Source organism: Acipenser ruthenus, chromosome 21, assembly GCF_902713425.1.
Source record: "Acipenser ruthenus chromosome 21, fAciRut3.2 maternal haplotype, whole genome shotgun sequence".
NCBI lineage: Eukaryota > Metazoa > Chordata > Actinopteri > Acipenseriformes > Acipenseridae > Acipenser > Acipenser ruthenus.
In genome coordinates, this window is record NC_081209.1 from 31,289,377 (window position 1) to 31,313,217 (window position 23,841).

The window sequence follows — 23,841 nt, forward strand, 5'->3', positions numbered from 1 at the left end:
CTTTTGATGTACTCCTAACTATTGTTACTGTGGCACTGGTGTAGAAAGACGGGTCAGTTGAGATAATTTGAATACTGAGCTTAACATTGAAATCAGTTCTTGGTTAGGGTTAGGGTTTGGGTTTGGGCAACGGCTCAACGAGAATGTTTCATGTGTTCAAAAGAATGTAGTACAATTTTAAATTGGCACGTCTTTGTGCACAAGAGTTGTGCCCCATGCAGAAAGGCAATGCTAATACCCCTGCAGAACCTGCCCTGGTGCTCAGTAATACAAATCAAAAGACAGCACAGGCATGGGATCCCTATTATAACCTCCTCAGTCCTCGTCTCCATTGAAGGGGACTTGGTATTTAAAGTGAACTTGCTATTTCATTATTCTGCAGGTAATGCACTGCAGGACTTTTGGAGCAGGGACCTAGACTGCACTTATGCAGAAGATACACACACCTCCTAGTTTAATCACCCAAACTACTACAGTGTAGGATTGGGTATGCAGGTTTGATGGGTTCCATGCACGCTGGAAGCCCTGGAGTATAAGCATCCTCCGATATTATTCCATTCACAGCCAGTGCTGGTCGATGATCAGCCCACAGCACCACACCCACTGGCAGCTTTTGCTGCTGCTGGGCTCCACCAAATAAGACACCGATGAACTGCCATGATGAGGAACAAGAGGGCATCGTTTTCACAAGCTGCTAAATGGATTTTGGAGAAAATGCATTCCCTTTTTAATCTTAGTCGAAACTATCAATCTGCATTCCTTTTGTATTGCAGTTTAAATTAATGTTTTGTCCCATCCTGCTAAGCAGCAGGAGCACTTCATTGACTGAGATTTACTCAACTCAACCCCCCTGCCCCTGCCCCGCCCCGCCCCGCCCCACCCCACCCCAAATGCAGCTGACTCATCCTGGAAGGTAATACACCTTTCCATACACCACTGTCAATCAAATCCCAGCCCCTCCCACAGAGCCAGCCCCACACAATTCAATCTATTTGCAGAAGTCTGGCTCTGGGGGTGCGGAATGTGACACTACTTGATATCCGGGTGTTACTGTGTTAATAGGGTTTCGGGTGTTGTGTGCGCATGTGTTGCGAGTGACCCTTCCCTCCCCTCCCCTCCCCTCCCTTCCTCTCACTTCCCCTCCCCTCCCCTCCCATCCCATCCCCTCCTCTCACTTCCCCTCCCCATCCCCTCCTCTCACTTCCCCTCCCCTCCCCTCCCCTCCCATCCCATCCCATCCCATCCCATCCCATCCTCTCACTTCCCCTCCCCTCCCATCCTTTATGGCTCATGTAGCTGGCGCTCAGGTATCCAATGGTCAAAGCTATAGGGCTGTTTTTAAATTGATCATTACAGGTGAGATATTAGTTATGTCTTACTCCTAATGATCACCTTGGGTATATCATACATGAATCCATGGTGCTGTGAATAATTGAAGGGAGCCCCAAGTACACAATAAAAGCCAATATCTTTACTTTAGTGAATGCAGGATACAAATTTGTACAACAATCTCTAGCATAATATCTTAAGTCATTCGATAAAAAGTTCACTAGAATATTTATTGTATAATGAAGATAAAACAACACATTCAGGGAAAATAAAACGCAGGTTAACTTAATATTCTCTCTTGATTCTGAAACGTCTTGTTTCATCTCCATGGCAACAAAGTCCAGCTTGTGCCGCCAAACGGTCTGAACCTTCAAACCGCAAACAGCTTTCTGAGTGAACTATTAACTACAAACAATTACCAAATACACAGTTCTGTTTGAAAAAACCCAGAAGCAAAGCAGTGTACTCTTGCACAGCAAAGTGAAGAAAGTTTTCTACAAACGGCTCTTTTTTCCAAATCCCTTTCTTTCACATTCATTGTTTTATGCACTTTTTATTTTTCCATAAATAGCATCCAGACCCAAGGAGCTTTAGTTATATATCTCAATATATTTCTTTATATTTACTATGTATTTCTTGTGTGCACACAACACAGTAAGAAGGGAAGGGGGAGAGCTACCTGTATTCTGTGCACTTATCAGATCCTTGAGTAAATAGGTCACTATTACAATAGATCTAAAAACTGGCTTTAACAGGGGCTGCCTTGTCCATTAGAAACCCTTATTGCAATTCAGTTGCTGTTTTTGAAGCTTGTATCATAGATGGGTTTTCTCTTTTTTTAAATGCTAACTGGTACATATGTTCCAACAGTGAGGTCTGGCATAAGCTTGAGTGCTGTATAAGCCGAGGACAGTTTGCTGGTGGAACTGCATGAAATTAAAGGCAGTTCCACAATCCTGAGCAACAGTCAGCTTTAATTGGAGCTGCAGTAACAAGCAGAGCTCTGCAGCTTGAAGGACTATAAAGAACAGTATTACTGGGGCACTGCATATTTCAAGAGGCTATACTGTACATGTGTTTAGGCTGCCAAAGGGATAATAGAGGGCAAACGAAATGGCTAAAACACAGCTTTCCAGCAAATGCATTCAGAAAGCCCTTGAAACGATTTTGCAAGGTATGCCATAGGTTAGTGTTTCTTGTGCTTAACTGGTGCAGTGGCTGACATCGATTGCAGTTCAAAACTACATCTGCGGGCATCCCAGTCCAATAAACACTGGTGAGCACTTCAGTGTTAACAGTCATAATATCAGTTCACTAAGAACTGAGTAAACTTGGAATGATGTGATGTGTGTGTGAGGGTGTCCTTGATGTGATGATTAGCAGTGTGTGTTCTACACTACAGTGCTGTGTGTGTGAGGGTGTCCTTGATGTGATGATTAGAGGTGTGTGTTCTACACTACAGTGCTGTGTGTGTGAGGGTGTCCTTGATGTGATGATTAGAGGTGTGTGTTCTACACTACAGTGCTGTGTGTGTGAGGGTGTCCTTGATGTGATGATTAGAGGTGTGTGTTCTACACTACAGTGCTGTGTGTGTGAGGGTGTCCTTGATGTGATGATTAGAGGTGTGTGTTCTACACTACAGTGCTGTGTGTGTGAGGGTGTCCTTGATGTGATGATTAGCAGTGTGTGTTCTTCTACACTACAGTGTAATTGTTTGGGAAATGGATGGTCTTTAGTGCACTATCCGGACACTGCATAGATTATTAGTTTAGAGTCACGTTCAGTGGCTGGGAGGAGCGATGCCTATGGATCTTGAAAAAGGCACACAAGGAAATAGACAGCAAATGCAAAGGGGAAACTCCTTCAAAAAGTTGTACAGCAAACCTCATGTACAGGTGCATGCGAAATCCAGAAATGAATTCACATTTCTTTTTATTTTTTTGCTACTGAAGTTGCTGCTACTTTATCACCTTAAAAGGGACTTGATTATTTATTTATTCATTTATAAAGACAGGAGCAAAAGATGTAAAATATTGTAATTAAATAGTTAAAACTGTAAACAAAAAAGTTTTTTTTTTTTTCAATAAAAGGGTTATTCAAGGTTTTAAAGTAGACAGCTTGTTCAGCAGCTTCATCTCAATGCTCCAGCGATGTGTGTGTGTATTATATACACACACACACACACACACACACACGACAGAATTCCACAGTTAGAACTGGATCCAGATTTTCTTTTTGCTTTGCATTTTTTTTTCTTTACAAAAAGATACAGTGAAGCTTTACCATACAGCACTGTTTTACAAATTTTAAAGGACACACATTCACCACCATTAAAGGGAGAACGACCCAGAAACTACCCTCTGAAAACTCTGGATATTAACAATAAGAAGAAGAAGAATTCAAATTTGAAGAAAGTACAGCATATTTAACAAAATAGTAAATATTAACCAGTGAATACTCTACTTAATAAGGACGTCGCCTTGTCAACTTGGCGCTAATCCACAAAAATAGACTTTTTTTTTTTTTTTCTGGTGAAGGTACAATACATACGTACTTACACCAAAGGTGATATATATTAAAGTTGCTATGTACACAAACAAAAAAAAGTTTGGCTCAAATTTACAAACAGAACAGCGAGTGTTCATGGCTTTTGTCTTCGTTTCAATGTCTTGCTTGCATTTAGTTTTTTAGTTTTTCCTTTGAAAGAAAATGTAAAAAAAAGTTCCAAAGTTCCAAATAACAAATTAAAATCCATACCTAGAAAATAAAAACATCAACATACAGCTTTGGCTTGTATAAATAATTCCTAGCTGAAAGTGTTTAGAAGTATTTCAATTTATATATATAGATATATATGTATGTATGTATTGTTATCAATTCAAATGGGAGCTACCACTGTAGGTCTCATTTAATAAAAATATATGTCTCATTATTTCATTTTTTTTTAAATATCATTTTAAGGTATGAACTTCTTTTTCAACCATATTTCCAATTATAACTCAATATATTATTTCTCTTAATGCTTTATTTTCCTAAGCTAATATATTCATTTGACTCATGCCGCTTCCTTGTGCATCTTTCTCTGACTGGATGAAGCACGTATTCGTTTTATTCTTTTGCACATGCATCCCCAAAACACGGCAACACCAGCCATATCCAAACTGAGGAAACCCATTCCTTTTAGGGAAATGAACCTCCTAATCCTCTTTATCTTCTATGTACAGTATTGCTCAATCCCGTCTAGTCCTTTTGGTAGCTCCACACCTCAAAGCATTACTACAAAATACCAAATGTATAACTTTACTTTCTAAAACAAATTTTGGGACAGCACCAAATTTAGCAGGGTGACCCCACTGTTGGTTTCAGCAAGCAAGAGCAATCAGGTTGTGGGTGTCCCTATTCTTCCCTGTGTGTTGGTTTCTCTTGCAAACAGCTGATAGAAATAATATAAAAACAGCAAGAACAGGTAAGTGTCAGACTGCACCAGTGACTACAATGGTCGAGTTTGTTTTGTTTGCTTGTTTTTTTTTTTTTAATTAATGTGGGACTTCTGCAAATGTACGATTAATTTGCACCAAGTACCTGATAACATTTGTATATCACTCCATGTATAATTTCATCTACTCTGCGTTTTTTGTTGTGTGTGTGTGTGTGTGTGTGTGTAAATTAATTTAGATATGTCAGGACATTTTCCCTCTCCCTCACCCTCTCCCTCTCCCTCTGGCTCTCCCTCTCCATCTCTCCATCTCTCCCTCTCTCTCTCTCTCTCTCTCTCTCTCGAGTTATAAAATAAGATAAAGCCCCTGAAACCCCGCCCCCCCTCTCCCCATCGTGACTGTGAGCAGCGTATGGAGCAGCGGGACAGCTCCTGGGTTTTATGTCACCCAGTTCTCCATGCGCATGCGCTTCACTGAGGGGCTCTCTCGGTCCTCCCCGCCAGCAGGAGGCCTCCCCAGCCCCATTGACGCCTGGAAGTCGGTGCGCAGGTCCTCGCGGTCGCTGCCGTCGTACGAGCTGCTGGAGGAGCTGAGGCTGTCGGCGGGTGAGCGGCCCATGTCCTGGCGCGACGGGGGCGGCTGCGGCCCGAAGCCCGACGGGGGGACGCGGTCCCGAGGGGGTGAGATGGGCTCAGACTTGATGTTGATGTTCTGGTTGGTGTTGATGGAGAGGTTGGAACCCTGAGGTAAGTGGCTGCCAGACCTGCGGGGAAGATGTATTCATTTTTCAGTTTAAGAAACACTTATTTATACAGGAGTGAGTCATAATAGAAACATGGCATATTATTGCTCATCATTCTTATAAGATGAAAATAAGACTCCCATTGCATAGCAGTTTCACTCATTCCAGGTTTTATTACAAGCTTGATTAGCTGCAGTTTATAGGTAACAAGCTCAGTCATGTCTGATTCAACTCATAGTGAAACCAGGAATGGATCAAACTGCTTTGCAATGGGAGTCTTATATCCATTTCTGTTATATCAGGCCCAACTTCCAAGAATGTCTTTGCTCTTCTATTTGCAATTGTTGCATTGTTTATTTTATTATTGTTACTATCCTGAGAAACAGCAGTCATTAGATTCACAACGAGTTAACATGCAGTATTACAGTGGCGGAGTTTGAAAACGTCTCACTGCAACAGCACATGTGCAGTAAAGTTTGTTCCCGGCTCGTAGTCTTTCTTTATGCAACGAGGAGCAGACCTTTTCTTTCTTGCTTTGCTATACAATAGCAGGCTGCTCTACAGAGAGCCGCTGGAAGCAGTGGCTGGGAACTCCAGGGCTTCAGTACTTACGCCAGTGAGCTGAGAGTCGCCTGTCCCAGGTGGTGGTGCTGCCAGGAGGAGACAGAGTTGAGAGACAGCCCCACCGGGGAGCTGAACCCCTGCAAGACAGACAGGTCTGCACTGCTCAGCGAGTAATCTGAAAAACAACAGGGACATCTTTCTCTTAGTCTTCAAAGGCACTTCAGTGAACAGGCGTGAATGTGGTGCTCTTTATCTCTGCGCTGGCTGATTTATCGACCTCTTGATTACATTTCTAATCAACCGCATAAAGAAGAAGTCTGAGACAGAGCATTCATTTTCAGGGTGGTGGTATGGTACCATATCATTAATAACCAGCCCTCCGTTTAAATAAAATACAACATTTCTTTAGTTTTACTGAAACTTTTAGATAACTAATCCTGACTAAGACATTCTGTCCTGGTCTAGTACATCACTGGGAGTAGAGCTCATACTGTCCTGATCCAGTACATCACTGGGAGTAGAGCTCATACTGTCCTGATCCAGTACATCACTGGGAGTAGAGCTCATACTGTCCTGATCCAGTACATCACTGGAAGTAGAGCTCATACTGTCCTGATCCAGTACATCACTGGGAGTAGAGCTCATACTGTCCTGATCCAGTACATCACTGGGAGTAGAGCTCATGCTGTCCTGATCCAGTACATCACTGGGAGTAGAGCTCATACTGTCCTGATCCAGTACATCACTGGGAGTAGAGCCACACAAACCGATTACTCGATTACTGGGGTCAAGCTCTCCACAGGTGAGGGTCCTTGGTGTTGATCGGGCTGATTCACCATTCAGAGTGAAGAAACAGCTGCTTGACTTTGTGTGGATTGCTGCTCTCCACAGAGAGTCTAAGAAAAGCAGCAATCATCACAAACCCAAGTTTCCAATCAACACCAATGACCCTCGCTTGACTGCCAGCACCTGGTTTGTGTGGAGAGCTCAACCCTAGGGATGCAATAAGCGGCTGGTGCAGCACTAATAGGAGGCTGCAGACCCTTACCAGTGTTGTATGCAGTAGGCATGGCTGAGTAGACAAGGCCTTGAGGGGGCAGGCTGGGGGTGGTGACTGACACCACCGGGGTGGCAAGCGGCTGCGACTGGGAGCTGCTTATCCTCTGGGCATTCTGGAAAAAGGACAAATAACCAGGGATTAGAAAACTACAGGTAACCCCTTCACCTGCCATTCCTGAAACACACGTGGTGCACAGATACCTTTCTACAGGTAACCCCTTCACCTGCCATTCCTGAAACACACGTGGTGCACAGATACCTTTCTACAGGTAACCCCTTCACCTGCCATTCCTGAAACACACGTGGTGCACAGATACCTTTCTACAGGTAACCCCTTCACCTGCCATTCCTGAAACACACGTGGTGCACAGATACCTTTCTACAGGTAACCCCTTCACCTGCCATTCCTGAAACACACGTGGTGCACAGATACCTTTCTATAGGTAACCCCTTCACCTGCCATTCCTGAAACACATGTGGTGCACAGATACCTTTCTACAGGTAACCCCTTCACCTGCCATTCCTGAAACACACGTGGTGCACAGATACCTTTCCAGCTGCACCGCAGAAAGGGGGAAAAAAGACAAACAATCGTGTTAATATAGAAAGACGATCCCTAGAAATGAATCTCCATTGAACCGCCTGTTCCAACTAGATCTCTCCTGATGCCAAAAAAGAAAATAAAAGATAATGAAATCAATAGAAGTACATGTACAGATTCTTTTAGACAATAAACTAAAAAGCAAACGCATTATTGTATATCCCCAGTATAAAACGTTTCTTTGCCACTGAACAGATCTAGAGCAGGGCTTCTCATATGGGGTTTTTATCCAATGGCGTGTTTCTCCATTCTGCCACTGGGTGTCACTGTGACTCTATATCATTATTCCGTTTCATAGAACAGCAAGATCGATGTAGAGCCACACATCATCTCTTTGAAGCATGTGCAGCTGAATAACAGCCCACTCGTATATTTAACACTATTCATATGGAAATTATTTTACATCTGCTTTAAATACCAAGCTATGAAAGACATGGTCACGCCACACTGGAGCATCCCAATTCTGAAATTACACTAATTTGGATAAGAAGACACTCATTCAAAATGAGTATTAAAATCCAGGTTCCCCTTGGAATCTGATTCGGAGAGCATAAGGATGGAATTCAGAGAGCTCAGAATATATATATCATGCTCCTCACATTTATAAATTACTATGCACAGGACAGAAAGTTTGATGTCGGTGAGTCCAATTATGGATGATCAGGGAAACTCTTTGTGATAGCTTCCCATTATATCCAGCCCGAGTTTGTTTTAGCCAGACATTAGTGGAATTGGAAGTCTATAAAGCTCTACTAAGCTGTTCTTTGATGCCATGCCCCTTATAAAACTGTGTCACGCTGCAAGCTAATACCTCATCCCTGCAGCTCTCTGACATCATGTATTAGCACACCGGTGCTTTACTGCACACTGTGAACCAGGCTGCACCAATACAACATCTACTGTAAGACAGTGAAGCCCCCAGTGCAAACCAGCCCAGCATGCAGACACACACTGTCAGCATACATCCATGCAATACATCACAGCATTGAACCAGAGTCATAGGAACAGCAGCAACACTACTGCAGTGCTTATGGAATCTCAGTTGCCTAGACTGCCTGACAGGTAAATTGCAGTGTGATCTTGCATTGTATTTCTTTGCTGATTCCTGCTGGAGTAGAACAGCCCATTTTGTGTGCATGTGAGTCTGTCTGGCTGTCTGCATAAACCCAATAAAATGATACAGAAAAGAATCCAAGCTCTACGTGCTGATGGTTTTCATTACTGTAAGAGCTGGCATTGATGTGCTTGGATCAATGAACAGCTAATGTACATTATCATGAAACAGGGAGCTCCCCCTCCCCACACACATGCACGTACGCACACACAGACACAGAGACACACACAGACACAGAGACACACACTCACACAGAGATGCAGACACACACACACACACACACAGACACACACACACGGACACAGTTCTCGCTCTCAGGAGAGATGAACTCATTCAGTCCAGGGAGGATGACATCACCCTATATGAAGTCATCTCCTTCACTTTAAAAAAAAAAAAAAAAAGTAAAAGGAGAAATAGAGCTTTTTGTGGTATTTTTTGAGGAACTTCACATATGGTATCATGTTTGTCCTCAGTATTGCAGAGACAGCTTACCAACACAAACAGTGCAGCGGTTTACAAATAACATCTGTATGAGGTGGCTGTACAGGGATGGCAAGAAGACCCCCACTGTATAGCAGTTTGATCCATTCCTGGTTTTACTATAAGTGAAATCAGACACACCTGAGGTTGTTACCCATACACATGGGCTGATTAAGCTCCTAGTATAACCTGGAATGGGCTGATAAAGCTCCTGGTATAACCTGGAATGGGCTGATGGAGCGCCTAGTATAACCTGGAATGGGCTGATGGAGCTCCTAGTATAACCTGGAATGGGCTGATGGAGCTCCTAGTATAACCTGGAATGGGCTGATGGAGCTCCTAGTATAACCTACACATGGGCTGATGGAGCTCCTAGTATAACCTGGAATGGGCTGATAAAGCTCCTGGTGTAACCTGGAATGGGCTGATGGAGCTCCTAGTATAACCTGGAATGGGCTGATGGAGCTCCTAGTATAACCTGGAATGGGCTGATGACGCTCCTGGTGTAACCTGGAATGGGCTGATGGAGCTCCTAGTATAACCTGGAATGGGCTGATGGCGCTCCTAGTATAACCTGGGATGGGCTGATGGAGCTCCTAGTATAACCTGGAATGGGCTGATGACGCTCCTAGTATAACCTGGAATGGGCTGATGGAGCTCCTAGTATAACCAACACATGGGCTGATGGAGCTCCTAGTATAACCTGGAATGGGCTGATGGCGCTCCTAGTATAACCTACACATGGGCTGATGGAGCTCCTAGTATAACCTGGAATGGGCTGATGACGCTCCTAGTATAACCTGGAATGGGCTGATGGCGCTCCTAGTATAACCTGGGATGGGCTGATGGAGCTCCTAGTATAACCTGGAATGGGCTGATGACGCTCCTAGTATAACCTGGAATGGGCTGATGGAGCTCCTAGTATAACCTGGAATGGGCTGATGACGCTCCTAGTATAACCTGGAATGGGCTGATGACGCTCCTAGTATAACCTGGAATGGGCTGATGGAGCTCCTAGTATAACCTGGAATGGGCTGATGGCGCTCCTAGTATAACCTGGAATGGGCTGATGGAGCTCCTAGTATAACCTGGAATGGGCTGATGGAGCTCCTAGTATAACCTGGAATGGGCTGATGACGCTCCTAGTATAACCTGGAATGGGCTGATGGAGCTCCTAGTATAACCTACACATGGGCTGATGGAGCTCCTAGTATAACCTGGAATGGGCTGATAAAGCTCCTGGTATAACCTGGAATGGGCTGATGGCGCTCCTAGTATAACCTGGGATGGGCTGATGGAGCTCCTAGTATAACCTGGAATGGGCTGATGACGCTCCTAGTATAACCTGGAATGGGCTGATGACGCTCCTAGTATAACCTGGAATGGGCTGATGGAGCTCCTAGTATAACCTGGAATGGGCTGATGACGCTCCTAGTATAACCTGGAATGGGCTGATGGAGCTCCTAGTATAACCTGGAATGGGCTGATGGCGCTCCTAGTATAACCTGGAATGGGCTGATGGCGCTCCTAGTATAACCTGGAATGGGCTGATGGCGCTCCTAGTATAACCTGGAATGGGCTGATGGCGCTCCTAGTATAACCTGGAATGGGCTGATGGAGCTCCTAGTATAACCTGGAATGGGCTGATGGCGCTCCTAGTATAACCTGGAATGGGCTGATGGCGCTCCTAGTATAACCTGGAATGGGCTGATGGCGCTCCTAGTATAACCTGGAATGGGCTGATGGCGCTCCTAGTATAACCTGGGATGGGCTGATGGAGCTCCTAGTATAACCTGGAATGGGCTGATGGCACTCCTAGTATAACCTGGAATGGGCTGATGGCGCTCCTAGTATAACCTGGAATGGGCTGATGGCACTCCTAGTATAACCTGGAATGGGCTGATGGCGCTCCTAGTATAACCTGGAATGCGCTGATGGAGCTCCTAGTATAACCTACACATGGGCTGATGGAGCTCCTGGTATAAAATGGAATGGGCTGATGACGGTCCTAGTATAACCTGGAATAGGTGACACTCCTATCCAATAGGAGTCTTGTTTCCATCCCTGCTGTGTGTTTCGGCCAGGATTCATTTTAGCCCAGCCTGTAAGTTTAAAACAAGGGCTTGTCCAAAGAGCCACAAATCAATGTAAAGAGCCCAGCAGAATGAGAGTGAAGGCTGCTGCATAGCTCTGGCATGCTGCTCCTCTGTTATTCTAACCCTGTGCTGCTGAACACTGTGGGAATACAAGCAGACAAACTGAAAGCCATTCAAAACTGTACCTGTTGTTACTGTTTCCTTTATTTAGTACATGCCGGCTAGTTACTCTGGTTCAAGGCATTATAATTTAGGCACTGTAGTCACTGTTCCCCTCTATTTAACATAACACACACATACATACATAATAGCGGCTGTCAAAGAGATACAAATAGAATTAATTTACTATGTTTTTTTTTTGTTTGTTTTTTATTACTGTCCTTCCCCACTAGTGGCAGGCTCCCTCCTTCAGAGCCTGTTCCAAATTCAGCCACATGCTTTTCTGCACCTAGCGAGGGGCATGTTGAGTTCAGGTTTCAAACTAACACATTATATATATAAAACAAGAGAGACATTTGTGCACTGCAACGCTTAATATTGAATGAAGAGGTGCTGACCAGTATAAGGTAATAGTGTGTAGTGAAGGTAGAGTCTCTACGGTAATACAAAAGTTAAAAAGTCTTTGAGACAAACATTCAGTTTTAATAATGTGAACCTGATGAAGACACGTTTGTGTCGAAAAATCAAATAAAAACCAGGCTGCTTGGTCCACTCCTGGCTATGTATTATGTATCTTCTGCTATCTATATATGTGTTTAATAGAGGGAACAGTGCCTTTGTAACAATATTTATGTCTCACATTCTCTCTCTCTCTCCAAGCGCTTTCCAGACTCACCAAATCCATTTCCTCCTCCTCCGACTGCTCTCCGCAGAAAACAAGAGAAGAAAACAGCACAGTTACAAAGGTCAGGCGCATTAGAGAACCAAAGCAGGATGTGACAGGCCAGGGTTCCTCCAGGCTGGGCGTTCACTAGAGAGCAGCTCGGCTGCCCTGGGCTAAGGAGGCAGCACGCCTCGAACATCATAGGTGGTCAGTAATAAAGCACTGGAAGGACCAGAGCTTGTTCAACTAGTGCCCCTGATACAAAGACAAGGGGTGATACTGTGCAAGTGCTCCTGAACCACAGGGGGGAAAGGAGAGAGAAGCAAAGATCCACTGCATGTAAACTCAAATGAACATTGCAATAAGTTTAACAGTCATGCCAACGGCAGGACTGATTCAGCACCCTGCCACTCAAATTACCATTACCACCACTCACTCTAATGGGGCATCTCGCATGGGTTTATTCTGCTGACGTTAAAGATTTCAAACTAGGCTGGCTTTTCATTGGACTCCCTCTGATACTGTCTGAAAACACAACAGATCGACCCACAGCTGCCAGGGATTAGAAATTGTGCAGCTGCAGCAAGTTCTCCTTCCTTTAGGAATCATTGTGTACCCGGTACACCCAGCACCAGCAGGTTATGCTGCAATATTACAGGGGAGTGAAGAGATCTGCGGGTAGCGTCTTGGTATGGATCTGCACTGCTGCATAAACACGTCTGTCACCCTCTTATAAGGCTGGGGACAGTCTGGGACTGTTCTTAATACCCACACTGAGAGGGAATAAGGTGAAGCAGACATGACAAGGGTGACAAGATATTATCTAGCTAACTTTTCAGGTTCCTAATAACCAGTCATCCGATTCTGCCAGAGTTCGACATGGTTAATTTAATACCATCATGACCTAATGAAAGGCTGTCAACATGCTCTCACTTTGACAGACAGCGCTGGATCACCTCACATTTCCTTCCCCTTTTAATAATAATATTTTAAGGCTGCACCAGCAGCAGTTTCATAAAAGCTTAAAACAGCAGGAGCAGAAATAACTACATACTGTACATGTAGCTAAAAATAATCACCCCTGTCTAACTGCGACACCAATTGAACACTGACAGTGGCGTTTTTATTTGCGTCAGCACGGCTGTGTTTTAATATTGTTGTTTGCTTGATGAAGGCTGGCAATCACGAAGGACGTTGTAATCCACTTTATTATTTTAGTTTAAGACACTTCCGCTCCATCCACAATGATTACGAGCACAATCCATCTTAAGTGTCAGGCTGTTTTTGCTTCAGTTCTGACAAGAGGCCCTTGTATTAAATGTATTTTCCTCTTTGAGGTTTAATGAGGTGCCACATACAGTAAGGCTGCATGTACAGTATCACCGTGTACAGTAAGCTGTAATGCACTTGAATCTGAACACTGAGTCTATTTCCAGTGACAGCTTTCATGCTTTATATTCATACATAATCCAATTCTGTAGATTCTGTCTATTGTTTTATTATGGCATTATGTATTATTTATGCTGCATTAGTCTTTGTTAAACAGTGCATCTGCCATATTCATACCCAAACGATGCAGATTAAAAAGTCATTGCAGCTGACAAAACAATCCCAATAATCTGTCCAAGGTGCAGTTTTTAAAGAAGCACATGCTATAGCACACATGTATTTGAATGTATTACATGATATTTAGCTTAAAGGAAGCTCAGTTTCTATGCCTTATTCTTGGGCTATCTGCACTTGTACTCCCGGGTCATCTCGCAGTGTCTTCTGGGTCTCAGCATGTTACTGGCTGAAAGCATGCAAGTACAGGGGAAGCAGCTGACTGGCTATTGACAGGGAGGAGGCCAGTGAATGGGCTGGGGATAATCTCACTCTGCAGGTGACCCAGGAAGTACAAGACAGTCTAAAAGCATGGCTTCCAGACAGAGATTTCTTTAACCTAGTGCAGTACCACACATCGTGTTCTAAAATGAAGATTTACATGTTTGCTATAACATTTGTTTCTTTCAACTCTGCACATTTGAGACCCTGTAAAATTAACAGATGTGCATGGCAGAGAAATGTTCTGGAACTCTTGTGTTAGCTTCAATGACTTTGAGGCTTTGCATCCCAGAGGCGAGCACACTACCAAATGAACCACCAGCACCCGGGAGAAGAGGAAGAACATGATGATCGTAAGCAGCCTGGACAGTTAAATGTGGTCTGCTATCCTGCCACTTTAAATTACAACAATTAGACAAACCCTCATATTTAAATTGTAATAAGTGACTGGTAAAGCACCTGGGCCCCCAACACATTGCTATTGGTGACATTTCACATGCAAAGCAGCAGCAGCAGCCAATTCCAATCAAGGGGGTTGAAGTGACTCCAGCTGCGCCAGGAAGAAACCCTTCCAGGCAACGCAGGAACAAGCAGGAGTAATTCTAAACAACAGCAGGTACGGCTTCAGCTTTAAAGTGTTATCAAGCCAGTGTGAGGGGCCGGCGTGGAGGCTGCTGCTCCCACACTCACCAGTGGGGGCATCATGCCCTTGCTGGACGGAGGGATGACCACATGCAGGTCCGGCTTGCGGCTGCCCATGCCCAGGTTCCCCCCGGGAGGGGGCGGAGACTTCGCGGGCATAACCTTGCCAAGCCCGTTCCCGCTCGGGCTGCCCATGAGGCCGGGAGAGCCACGCGAGTTCACATAGCCGTTACCTGCGGAAACAGAATCGAGAAGCACACTTAGCAACTAACCTGCAGTGCATCCACAGTCCTGGAGCCTTGCTAATGAGGCAGATGCTACTGGTACTTTATTCGTCCGTACTCAAGGGGTTTTTGTCTTTAGTGTTTCAGTTTCAGACCACGTTTGTACCTCTTGTACCACCGCCCAGGGCCTGTGCAATACGGAACATGCTTTTCAAAGGGGCCATTTGAAATTTCTTCAGGGGAATACAGTCAGGAACCTATCTCAGTTTAATGTGGAGGGAGCAAGCAGCACGTTTCAGAGACACCAGTTATCATGTCTGCAGGTATGCACACATATGGCTGCTTGTGTACAGCATGTACATGTGCACCCTTATAAAAGTTTACCACTGTAATGTTGCACTTTTACTATGGTAAACATCTCATAAGGTTATGTATAAGTGTCTATAGGTGTGTATTGCATCTGACAGTAGAAATACACAGCAATGTTAACCTCTAAAACCACAAGCACAACAGGTGCTAACAGTTCTAAAACCAGACAATGGCATATTTCAATTGAAATTGAATGAAGGATTGTTTAAAATCTATATGTATTAAATGCAATTCTATTGAAAGGTCATTTGTTTTTCTTTGGGTTTAACCCTAAGCGGAGAGTATTGTTTTTCTTGCAGCTGCAGCGAAGGCTCTCGGAGGGAAGCTGCCTCGTCACCACAGTCCTGATGCCATATCCTCTGTTTTTATTATAAGTGTTAATAGGGCTCTGTGAATGCCTGGTGAAGTGCCAGACAGCACTCCGTCACCCCTACAGTTACTTAGATAAAAAGGTGTTGTGTCGCCATCTGTTTGCTCGTATTGTTTGAAGTTCCTCCAGGCTGCGCTGGCTGTACGCTGCATTCATTATGAACGGACTCCTTCCGTTTCCCTTGCTGTTGCTGCTCGAAATCCCGCAGCCGAGCAGAAGGGAATGTAAAACCAGAGAAGCAGGATCTTAAACATGCTTTAACACCCACGAAACAAACAAAAAGTGCCTTTTCATGAGCTAGCCCACTTACCTAAAAAACAATATGCATGTTCTTAATACTAATATCTACAAAATATGCTCCGCATCTTAAAATAACAAGAAAACAACCCCCCACCACACCTCCTCCTTCTCTACCCATATCTATAAAGACAAAAATAGATGAACTGGTGAATGGTCTATGGTCTTCAAAGGCTTCTTCGAGTCTAATAAGCCAGCATTGCTTTAAATGTCCTTTAAACGTGGTGTACACAGGGAAGCTGTGCAGGTGTGCTGTTTTCTCAATCCTGTACACAGTCTGTCCTCTACAGTCATACACAGTTAAATCTGAAGGGTTTTTTCATCCCCTCCCAATGCAGTCATTTCCTGCAGCCTTTGGAGTCGGACAGAAGAAGATGTTTTGGCTGCCAAGGGGTTGAGAGAACATTCCAGTCTCCCAAACAGCGGGTCACAAGTCATCTCTCTCTCTCTCTCTCTGGGCTGAACTCACAACTTCATGTCCTGCACTATTAAGGGTTACATATCTCCTGGCAAACCAGGGGAGAACACGATCTGCACACCTCTCTCTGTTTTAGCAGACGTTTTTATATGTCAAACATTTATTGCCAGCCTGCCAGATTCAAAATCCATATAAGCTGTTCATGTACAATGCATTCCATTCTGTAAAGTTGAAGACTCCTTCAGTAAGACACTCTACTGACTGAATATACCCAATAATCTGTTACAACAGTTAAAGCATAGCACAGATCTCTCCTTTATATCCAGGCCTGTCTAGGAACGCGGGAATGGCTTAAGAAAACACCATCACTGTACTTTGTGTTCCTTTATCATCTCAGCAAAGCAGAACCTAATCTTTCACCTATGGAGAACAGAAAAAAAAACAACACGCCTGTCAGCTTTAAACCCACAAAAATGCAATGCCTGTGCCCAACTCAACATGGAAAAGAGACAAAACAGAGAGAAGCTCTTTTACTGAATCACAGTTCTGTCAAAGGGAGGCAGTCTGCTCAGCTGGTGGAGAGCAGCAGCTGCGTGACTGGGTGACCCGCAGACAAGCCCCTGACCTCCTCGTGCTTCAGTCTTACCTGCCATTGCTTTTCACTCGAAGCAATGAAGTCTCAGACACATCCCATAACTGACTCAGAGGAATGTTTATATAACAAGTGCATTGTACAACAGCATGCACCTTTTATACACAGCAGTGAATCAGACAGTGGCGCATGGCACATCTCTGCACAGGCACACAGGCTCTCCCTTGATTTGTGTGCTGGATTGGATAAATACCATCTACTTCGTGTGCCCAGCTTGATTTCAGACCTATCCAATGTGTTCTTACCAACAGCATCTGACATCATCAGGCAGTTCCCTGTAATCTGCCCTGTCACAGTCTACTAATGAAGGAACACTTACGAATTGTGACAAACCAGACGCCAAACATACTCAGCTACTGGGACAGGCCTGTACCACACAGCTGCACCCTGCTGCTACTCCAACAGAGAGACATGGCCCTGCAGTGTCTAAAAAAAGGTGCTTCAAATAATTGAAGCTTGTTACCTTGAAGCACATTGCTGCAATGTTACAGTGCACTAATATGATAATATGCAACTGTTAACGCTGGTATTAATCTCTTCTGCTGCCCTCCATTTAAATGTTACAGCTTCACTTCCTGTCCTGGATGTAATCATTATCTGGCTTTTAGGAACTATCTGTTACAGAGTGCAAGGAAGCAGCTTAGTCAGCGCTTAGGGAGGATCAAAAGGAAAAAGGACAAACTGTTAACCCTTTGCATACAGTGTAAATACAAGTTTCCCAAACATGCACTCACACACACCCACAGTGCATGTGGAAGACTGAATTCAGTGGAGAGTGCATGAAGTAAAGGGATAAGTTGTGGTGAGGCAAGTAGGGGCTTGAACCTGGTGAATATTTCTATATAGTTTTATATAACATAGTTTTTGTTATTCTTCTGAGATAAAAGAAACAAACACTAGTATTCACTAAGGTGTGCATTAAATAAACACAGATTTAAAAAAAAGAACTATTCAAATTACTCAAGAAATGGAAGGCTTGCCTCGTTCAAAAAACAAACCGTTTAAACAGGCAAACAAGATCTCCTGTACTACATGATCCCCAAGTCCCATAATACAATGAATCCAAGTTCAAATAAGGTAACTAGGCGGCACAGTTACCCTAGAATTCTTATGTTTTGAGTTAAGAATAAAATAAGCGAAGCAAAATATCTGCCCCTAGCAGAGCCCAAACAAAATAAAATTGCAAAGAGAAGGAAGGAGAGGGTGCTAAGAGCTTGACATTACTGCAGGAGGCTCTCAGGCTGATAATGATCAGAGGAACATGATGTCATTGCATGGCAGCCGTCCAAAGTGAAACCTGGCAAAGGAGCCTCAGAGAGTGCAGCCGCACTGCTGAGTGTACAGGCTGGTACTGGAGCACACTGCAGCCCTGGACCTGGAGAGAGACGCAAGCACCCCGGTGAAGACCATCAACCCTTCCCCTGCCCCAAGCCTTTACACTGAGGATTATCCAAGACTGGACAGCACAGATACCAAGGTGCACAGATTCTGCAAGGACAGGAGTCAGCGGTTCCATCCTGGTGCCACAGGCAGCAAAGCCTTCATCAGATGGGAACACAAAGAAAAGCCAATAGTTTAGATGTCACCACATGACATCACATCAAATGCTTGCTCACATACTGTGGAGTTAAGAGTTGCAGAATTTTCTTACGGCGAGAGTCAATAATGAAAAATGAATCTGCTCTTTGCAATTCATTTTAAAAATGGATATTTTAAAAAAAAAATGTAAAAAGTGACATTGCTGTGATTTTTGTTTGTTTTTTCTTCTTGCATCAGTCATTCATTACAAATATTCCCAAGGGTCAGCCTGACATTAAGAGAGAGGCAGCAAGGTATATAGTGGAGTATTTCAAATCATACGTTTTTAAAAGAGAGCACATTGAATAATGCAATAGCTTTTGAAAGAGCGTTGCATACTAAAATATAGCTTTGCCAAAGAAATGTATGAAGCAGGATTTTTTATATATATATATACAAAGTGTGTATATGATCTACTAACATTCATCATGAAAATCATACTTATTGTTTTCCTTAAATGATAAATGTTTAATACACAGCACTGTGCTTCAGTATACTGTTCTTGTGCCTCAATAAAATCCAGATCATCTGGCAGCACTTTGCGGATGGTTTCCGACAGCAGAATGTCAGCAGCTGCTACCTACAGGGCTTGCTTTAGTGAGACTGTATTTGGGACGTCAAACTATTGAATAAGGATCTGGAACGTGTGACTGTGTTTCAAGCTGCGTGACCAGGCACACATTATAGTGCAAAATGATATGAAGAAAATAATCATCTTCTAATAATAAATTTCATTAAAAAGGGCAGAGCAGTTATGATGCAGCTAGCTCGTGTTGTCCTGGCTGGAGACTAATACTGGGCTAGCTCGCCAGGTTTATTAATTCTTATTTTACTTGGACAGCTCATACGAAACTAAATCTCATTTACAATGTGTCACGGGATGTTACAAAATCCAGCTTCAATTAATTCATATACATCTGTAAAACACAGCCTGTGTCAATGTCCAGGTCACACAGACAAGGGGTAAATGATGTGTAGGAACAGAAATTAAGTGTTTTTTTTTTGTTTTTTTTTGTGTGTGTGTCAATTTGATTTGTTGTAATTCTTATTATTTAAACATAACTGCTCTCTAAATAAACAGACAGTGAGTATTACATACACAATGTCAAAACTAAAATGATGCTTTGCATGAGAGTCAAACATCTGTCTTCTACCCTTTCAGCCTCTGATCTATCTAACTAGGTTTGACTCTTCAAAACTGTAATCTGGTCCACCTTTCCTGCTCACCCCCTCACCCTCGGCATCTGGTTTAGCTCACCTTTGCTACAAGCCAAGTGAAGCAGGCTTGAGAGGACACTACTACAGAGGGGCAACAGCATAAGAACCATCCCTGAGAACCCTGGGATTCACAAAGCCTTGCAGCTGCCTGCTGCTCTGCTGTGGGTCTTATTAATACTTTTTGTTAAGCATACTTTTACTTACCAATGCAGAAGCTATTTATTTATCTATGTTGAAAACAGACTACAAGAGAGAGGACTATAAAATAATCTGCATCACAAGCAAGAATGACGAAGGCATGAAAACACCTACAACTCTCCACACAGCCATTCCTTCATGGCAACATCTCAGCCCGCCATGCTAAAGGATGAGACTGATCTTTAATAACCTCTGAACAGGTACACATGCCTTTGAGGGACAGGGGGTACACGTTAACACTGATACTGCTGACATGTATACTTATTTTATATTCCAGCAAGTTTTGTTCTAATTATCTGAGATAGTGAATAAAATGAGGCTTAATAGTATGAATTACCCCTACCACTATGAGCGAAACCACTTCCATGTTAACTTACACTAAAAGCAGATGATACTGAACACACTGAAAATGAACATGTTAACACTTACACAGATCAAAAAAGGGTAGATTTGCTTCGTGTATGAACAGCAGGTAAACTGCAGTTTGTATTTCACAAACAGAACAAATGACAGACATTTGTTTCAAGTCATGAAATTACATGATGTTAAAGAACTACAAGCAGTTGTGGAAGAGAGTCTTCAGATACATCTGACAACAAACAGAAGCGTGATTCTTAACCCCCTTCAATGCGGTGAGATTTGAATAGCACCTGCTTTTCATTGGCATGGCAGAACTTGATTCCGTGCTGGTAAGGACCCCCCGCCAGACCAGCTAGTCTCAGCCTGACTCACACAGTCCTAGTCTCAGTGAAGCGGAGGGTCCCTGGCAAGGACAGGGTTAATCACACCTGCCATCCCGCTTCACTTGACACAAGGACAGGCTGGCCGGGGTATTGTGTGCACAGGACTTAGAGGCATGTCATCGTCCAAATAGTTTCAGAGTTGCTGGGATAGGCATGTTGCAGACTCACCCGGCCCATATAAGGGCTGCTGTGGTACCACATGAACAGACACACCTGTCATTTGAGGGAAGGGAATGCCTGGGGGGCTGTGGGAGGAGGGGGGTGGGGGGTTCCATCTTAAAGGAAACGCAGCCATTCATTAAACAATACAGGGCTATTTCAGTTTATTTTATTTTTTCAATCTCGAGTTTTAAAAGTTCCCTCTTAACTCTTTCCCTTCTCTTCTCGAGTACCACAATCCACGATGTCTCGTAGCAGCAGTCTTGCTTTTTACTGTTATACAAACTACAGCATCCAGCACAACTGTACTGGGATGCCACTATTCTATGTTGCAGCTTATAATGGGGGAAAAGCAAACTTGCGAACATGTTTACGAGGCATGTCCTGCCGTTTCAGTTACTGTAATTGAAGCAACAGTGAAAATGCATCACTCGTAATCCTTGGGGAGTAACTTGCCAATACAACCCTAGGCCTCCTACCAACCCCGTCTTCTTCCCTGTCCACTGCTCCACAGTGCCAGATAGAAACGGCAGATTGCTAAGTTAATTGGATATTGTAATATGGGCAGCCTGGTCTCAAGCTTGTGTCATGTGCAGCCTTAAGCTGACCAGTTGGGTCCCCAGCGCCGGGCGAGCGCAGCGATGACCTGTGAAAGAACACGGAGAGCCGTGGCATTTGTTACTGTCAAAAACGAACAGTCAGTGGCATAACCTTGGGAGTCTCCTTGGTGGTTTTGGCGACGTGAACTCAGCAGCACCGGGAACGAATCAAAAGCCGATAATTCTCAGTCTCTCTGTAGTTCCCTGTTAAACGTTTTGTAGAATTTTGAAAAACTACAAACTTCTGCAAACCGTTAATGCTACTCTGTCATCAGGTGAGTGTTTATTTCATTGCATTTGCAGGACTCCTATTCCATTACTCCTAGTCATGGAATGGGAAACATGTTCAGACCCAATAATATACATGCACCCGCCGCAGGAAATTAAAGGAGAAACACTGTACGTCACATTCTGTTTTGTTTTGTTATTTTTTCTTGAGTACATTCACTGCCTGTAGATGAATACAAGTAATAATAAAACACCCATTCCTAAATGGCAGCCACGTGAATCCAGCAAAAGCACTGGAGTGTTATTGCACAGAACTAGAAAGCTAATTCATTCTTCCTCTAAGACTTCTCCAGTGGGCTCGAGCCTGTGCTGTTTGTCAATGTGAGGTCTGCGCTACCCAGCATGCCGTCTAATGAGATGCACAAAATGACAAGATTAACCATCTGCATCTTTTATACAACCCCCCCCCCCCCCCCCCCATATGTGAAAGAACGCTAAGATCAAAAACATGTTGTCTATCAGGCATTCTCTTCAACCTGAAAGACATCTGAAATGCACCTGGTAGCTTTGCTGGTAGAGTTACTGGTAAAGAAGTCGTTTTGACACACACTAGCTTTCATTCAGTCAATATATTTTAAGATTATACTTATGAAAAAATATATTATTATTATTATTATTATTATTATTATTATTATTATTATTATTATTATAGTCTATGTGTTAGATTATTTTTAAAAAGTCTAGATTTTGTCAGATGAGAAAGCATTTCCAATTCTAAAAGGAATAAGAAACAGCTCCACACTACTCACAAGCCCTGGCATCAGATGTCTGAGTGGTTTATTTCTCGTTAGGTAACTTTATTCGGTGGAGTGTTACTTTGTGAAAATATCATGCTAATGATGTTTTGGAGTAAACAGTTTACAGAATCTAGCCCTTTGTCTTTTTTTTTATTTTCTGGTAAGCCGCACAGAATCAGAGGGGCAGGTTGAAGAGAATGCGCATGCTGAAGTGAAGCACGGGTCTAACTGTGGTTGCATGGAAAGACCACACTGCTGTTTTGCAGAAGTGCTGCGTTAGAAGGAGGTTTTGCTTCTGGTTCTGCAGCCTGCATGAACTGAACTCCTTCCTTCCTTTCCCTGGTGCACTTACAGAGAGAAAAACAAACTGTGGCCTTGAGAGTTACGAGGTGTCGCGTTCAATACCATTTAGGCATTGAACAGCATGGAGTTGTTGCAGTACAAAAAATGTTTCAGCTCTATTTTCAAATTAAATAACTGACCTATATGCAGCAGGTGGCTCCATACAGACCACCCCCCCACCCCCCCCCCCAAAAAAAAAAACCATCTGTAGTGCTGGCGTGATGGTTCGTCACAAGCATGTGAAAACACAACCATGTGTCGGGTATATGGATCACATATACTGAACAACTTCCATCAATGACAACTCAACCAAACTATTTCAGATCAACCACTGAGGGACTGCTTTGGGGCACTTCTGTAGATGGACATTTGTAATAAAAGGCTGGGGTTTGTGGTGTAGGATCCTCCAAACCACAGAGAGAACAAACTCCAGAAAGCTGGTCTGTTCAAACACACAGCTCAGCTGGGCTGCTCATGTACAGTAATTGCAGGTTCACCATTCATCCTCTATGGGATGCAGAGCAATCTCCCTTCTCTTTCATTTCTATGGAGAATTGGCGGCCAGCTTGTTAGGTTGAAGGAAAAAGTTATGTTATGCTGCAAACAATGGATTTCTTTTTGTGGTACTCACTCAGCTAGCATGCTGTCATTTGGGAGTCTATTGTCAAGTGCTGTTCAGCGACAGCTAAAAACCCCCCACTGCAGAATCTGGACAGGGGTCATCTTGGGCTAAAGAAAAGGCAACCATGCCGTCACCCATCTGCAGTTTTATTAATTCTTTTATTAAAACGCCAAACCCATTTGGGACCAGGCCGAAACACATCTGCAATGCTGTCGTCTGTACCATTTATTTCAGTTTCTCATTGCATGACTTCTAAGATACCAGCACTCTGATCTCACCTACTGCTCACAGTGATCAGACACCAGCTACTGCCAAG

At 43.6% G+C, this 23,841-nt stretch overlaps 1 protein-coding gene across 11 annotated transcripts in view; it reads right to left on the minus strand.

The window, feature by feature from the left end:
• Window positions 1–1,449: 1,449 nt before the first annotated feature.
• The window catches only part of LOC117962473 (myocyte-specific enhancer factor 2A-like), a 106,304-nt gene continuing 83,912 nt past the window's right edge, over window positions 1,450–23,841 (minus strand). For 5 of the 11 annotated variants that reach the window (XM_058995562.1, XM_058995567.1, XM_058995561.1 and 2 more), the window contains 5 exons: window positions 14,760–14,944; window positions 12,222–12,281; window positions 7,121–7,244; window positions 6,121–6,247; window positions 1,450–5,529 (listed from right to left, as the gene is read on the minus strand). In XM_058995562.1, the coding sequence (XP_058851545.1) occupies window positions 5,205–5,529; window positions 6,121–6,247; window positions 7,121–7,244; window positions 12,222–12,281; window positions 14,760–14,944 (821 nt within the window). In that variant the 3' untranslated portion in view covers window positions 1,450–5,204. The remainder of the gene's footprint in view (window positions 5,530–6,120; window positions 6,248–7,120; window positions 7,245–12,221; window positions 12,282–14,759; window positions 14,945–23,841) is intronic. The other 6 variants (XM_058995564.1, XM_058995569.1, XM_058995570.1 and 3 more) reach the window with 2 other exon arrangements.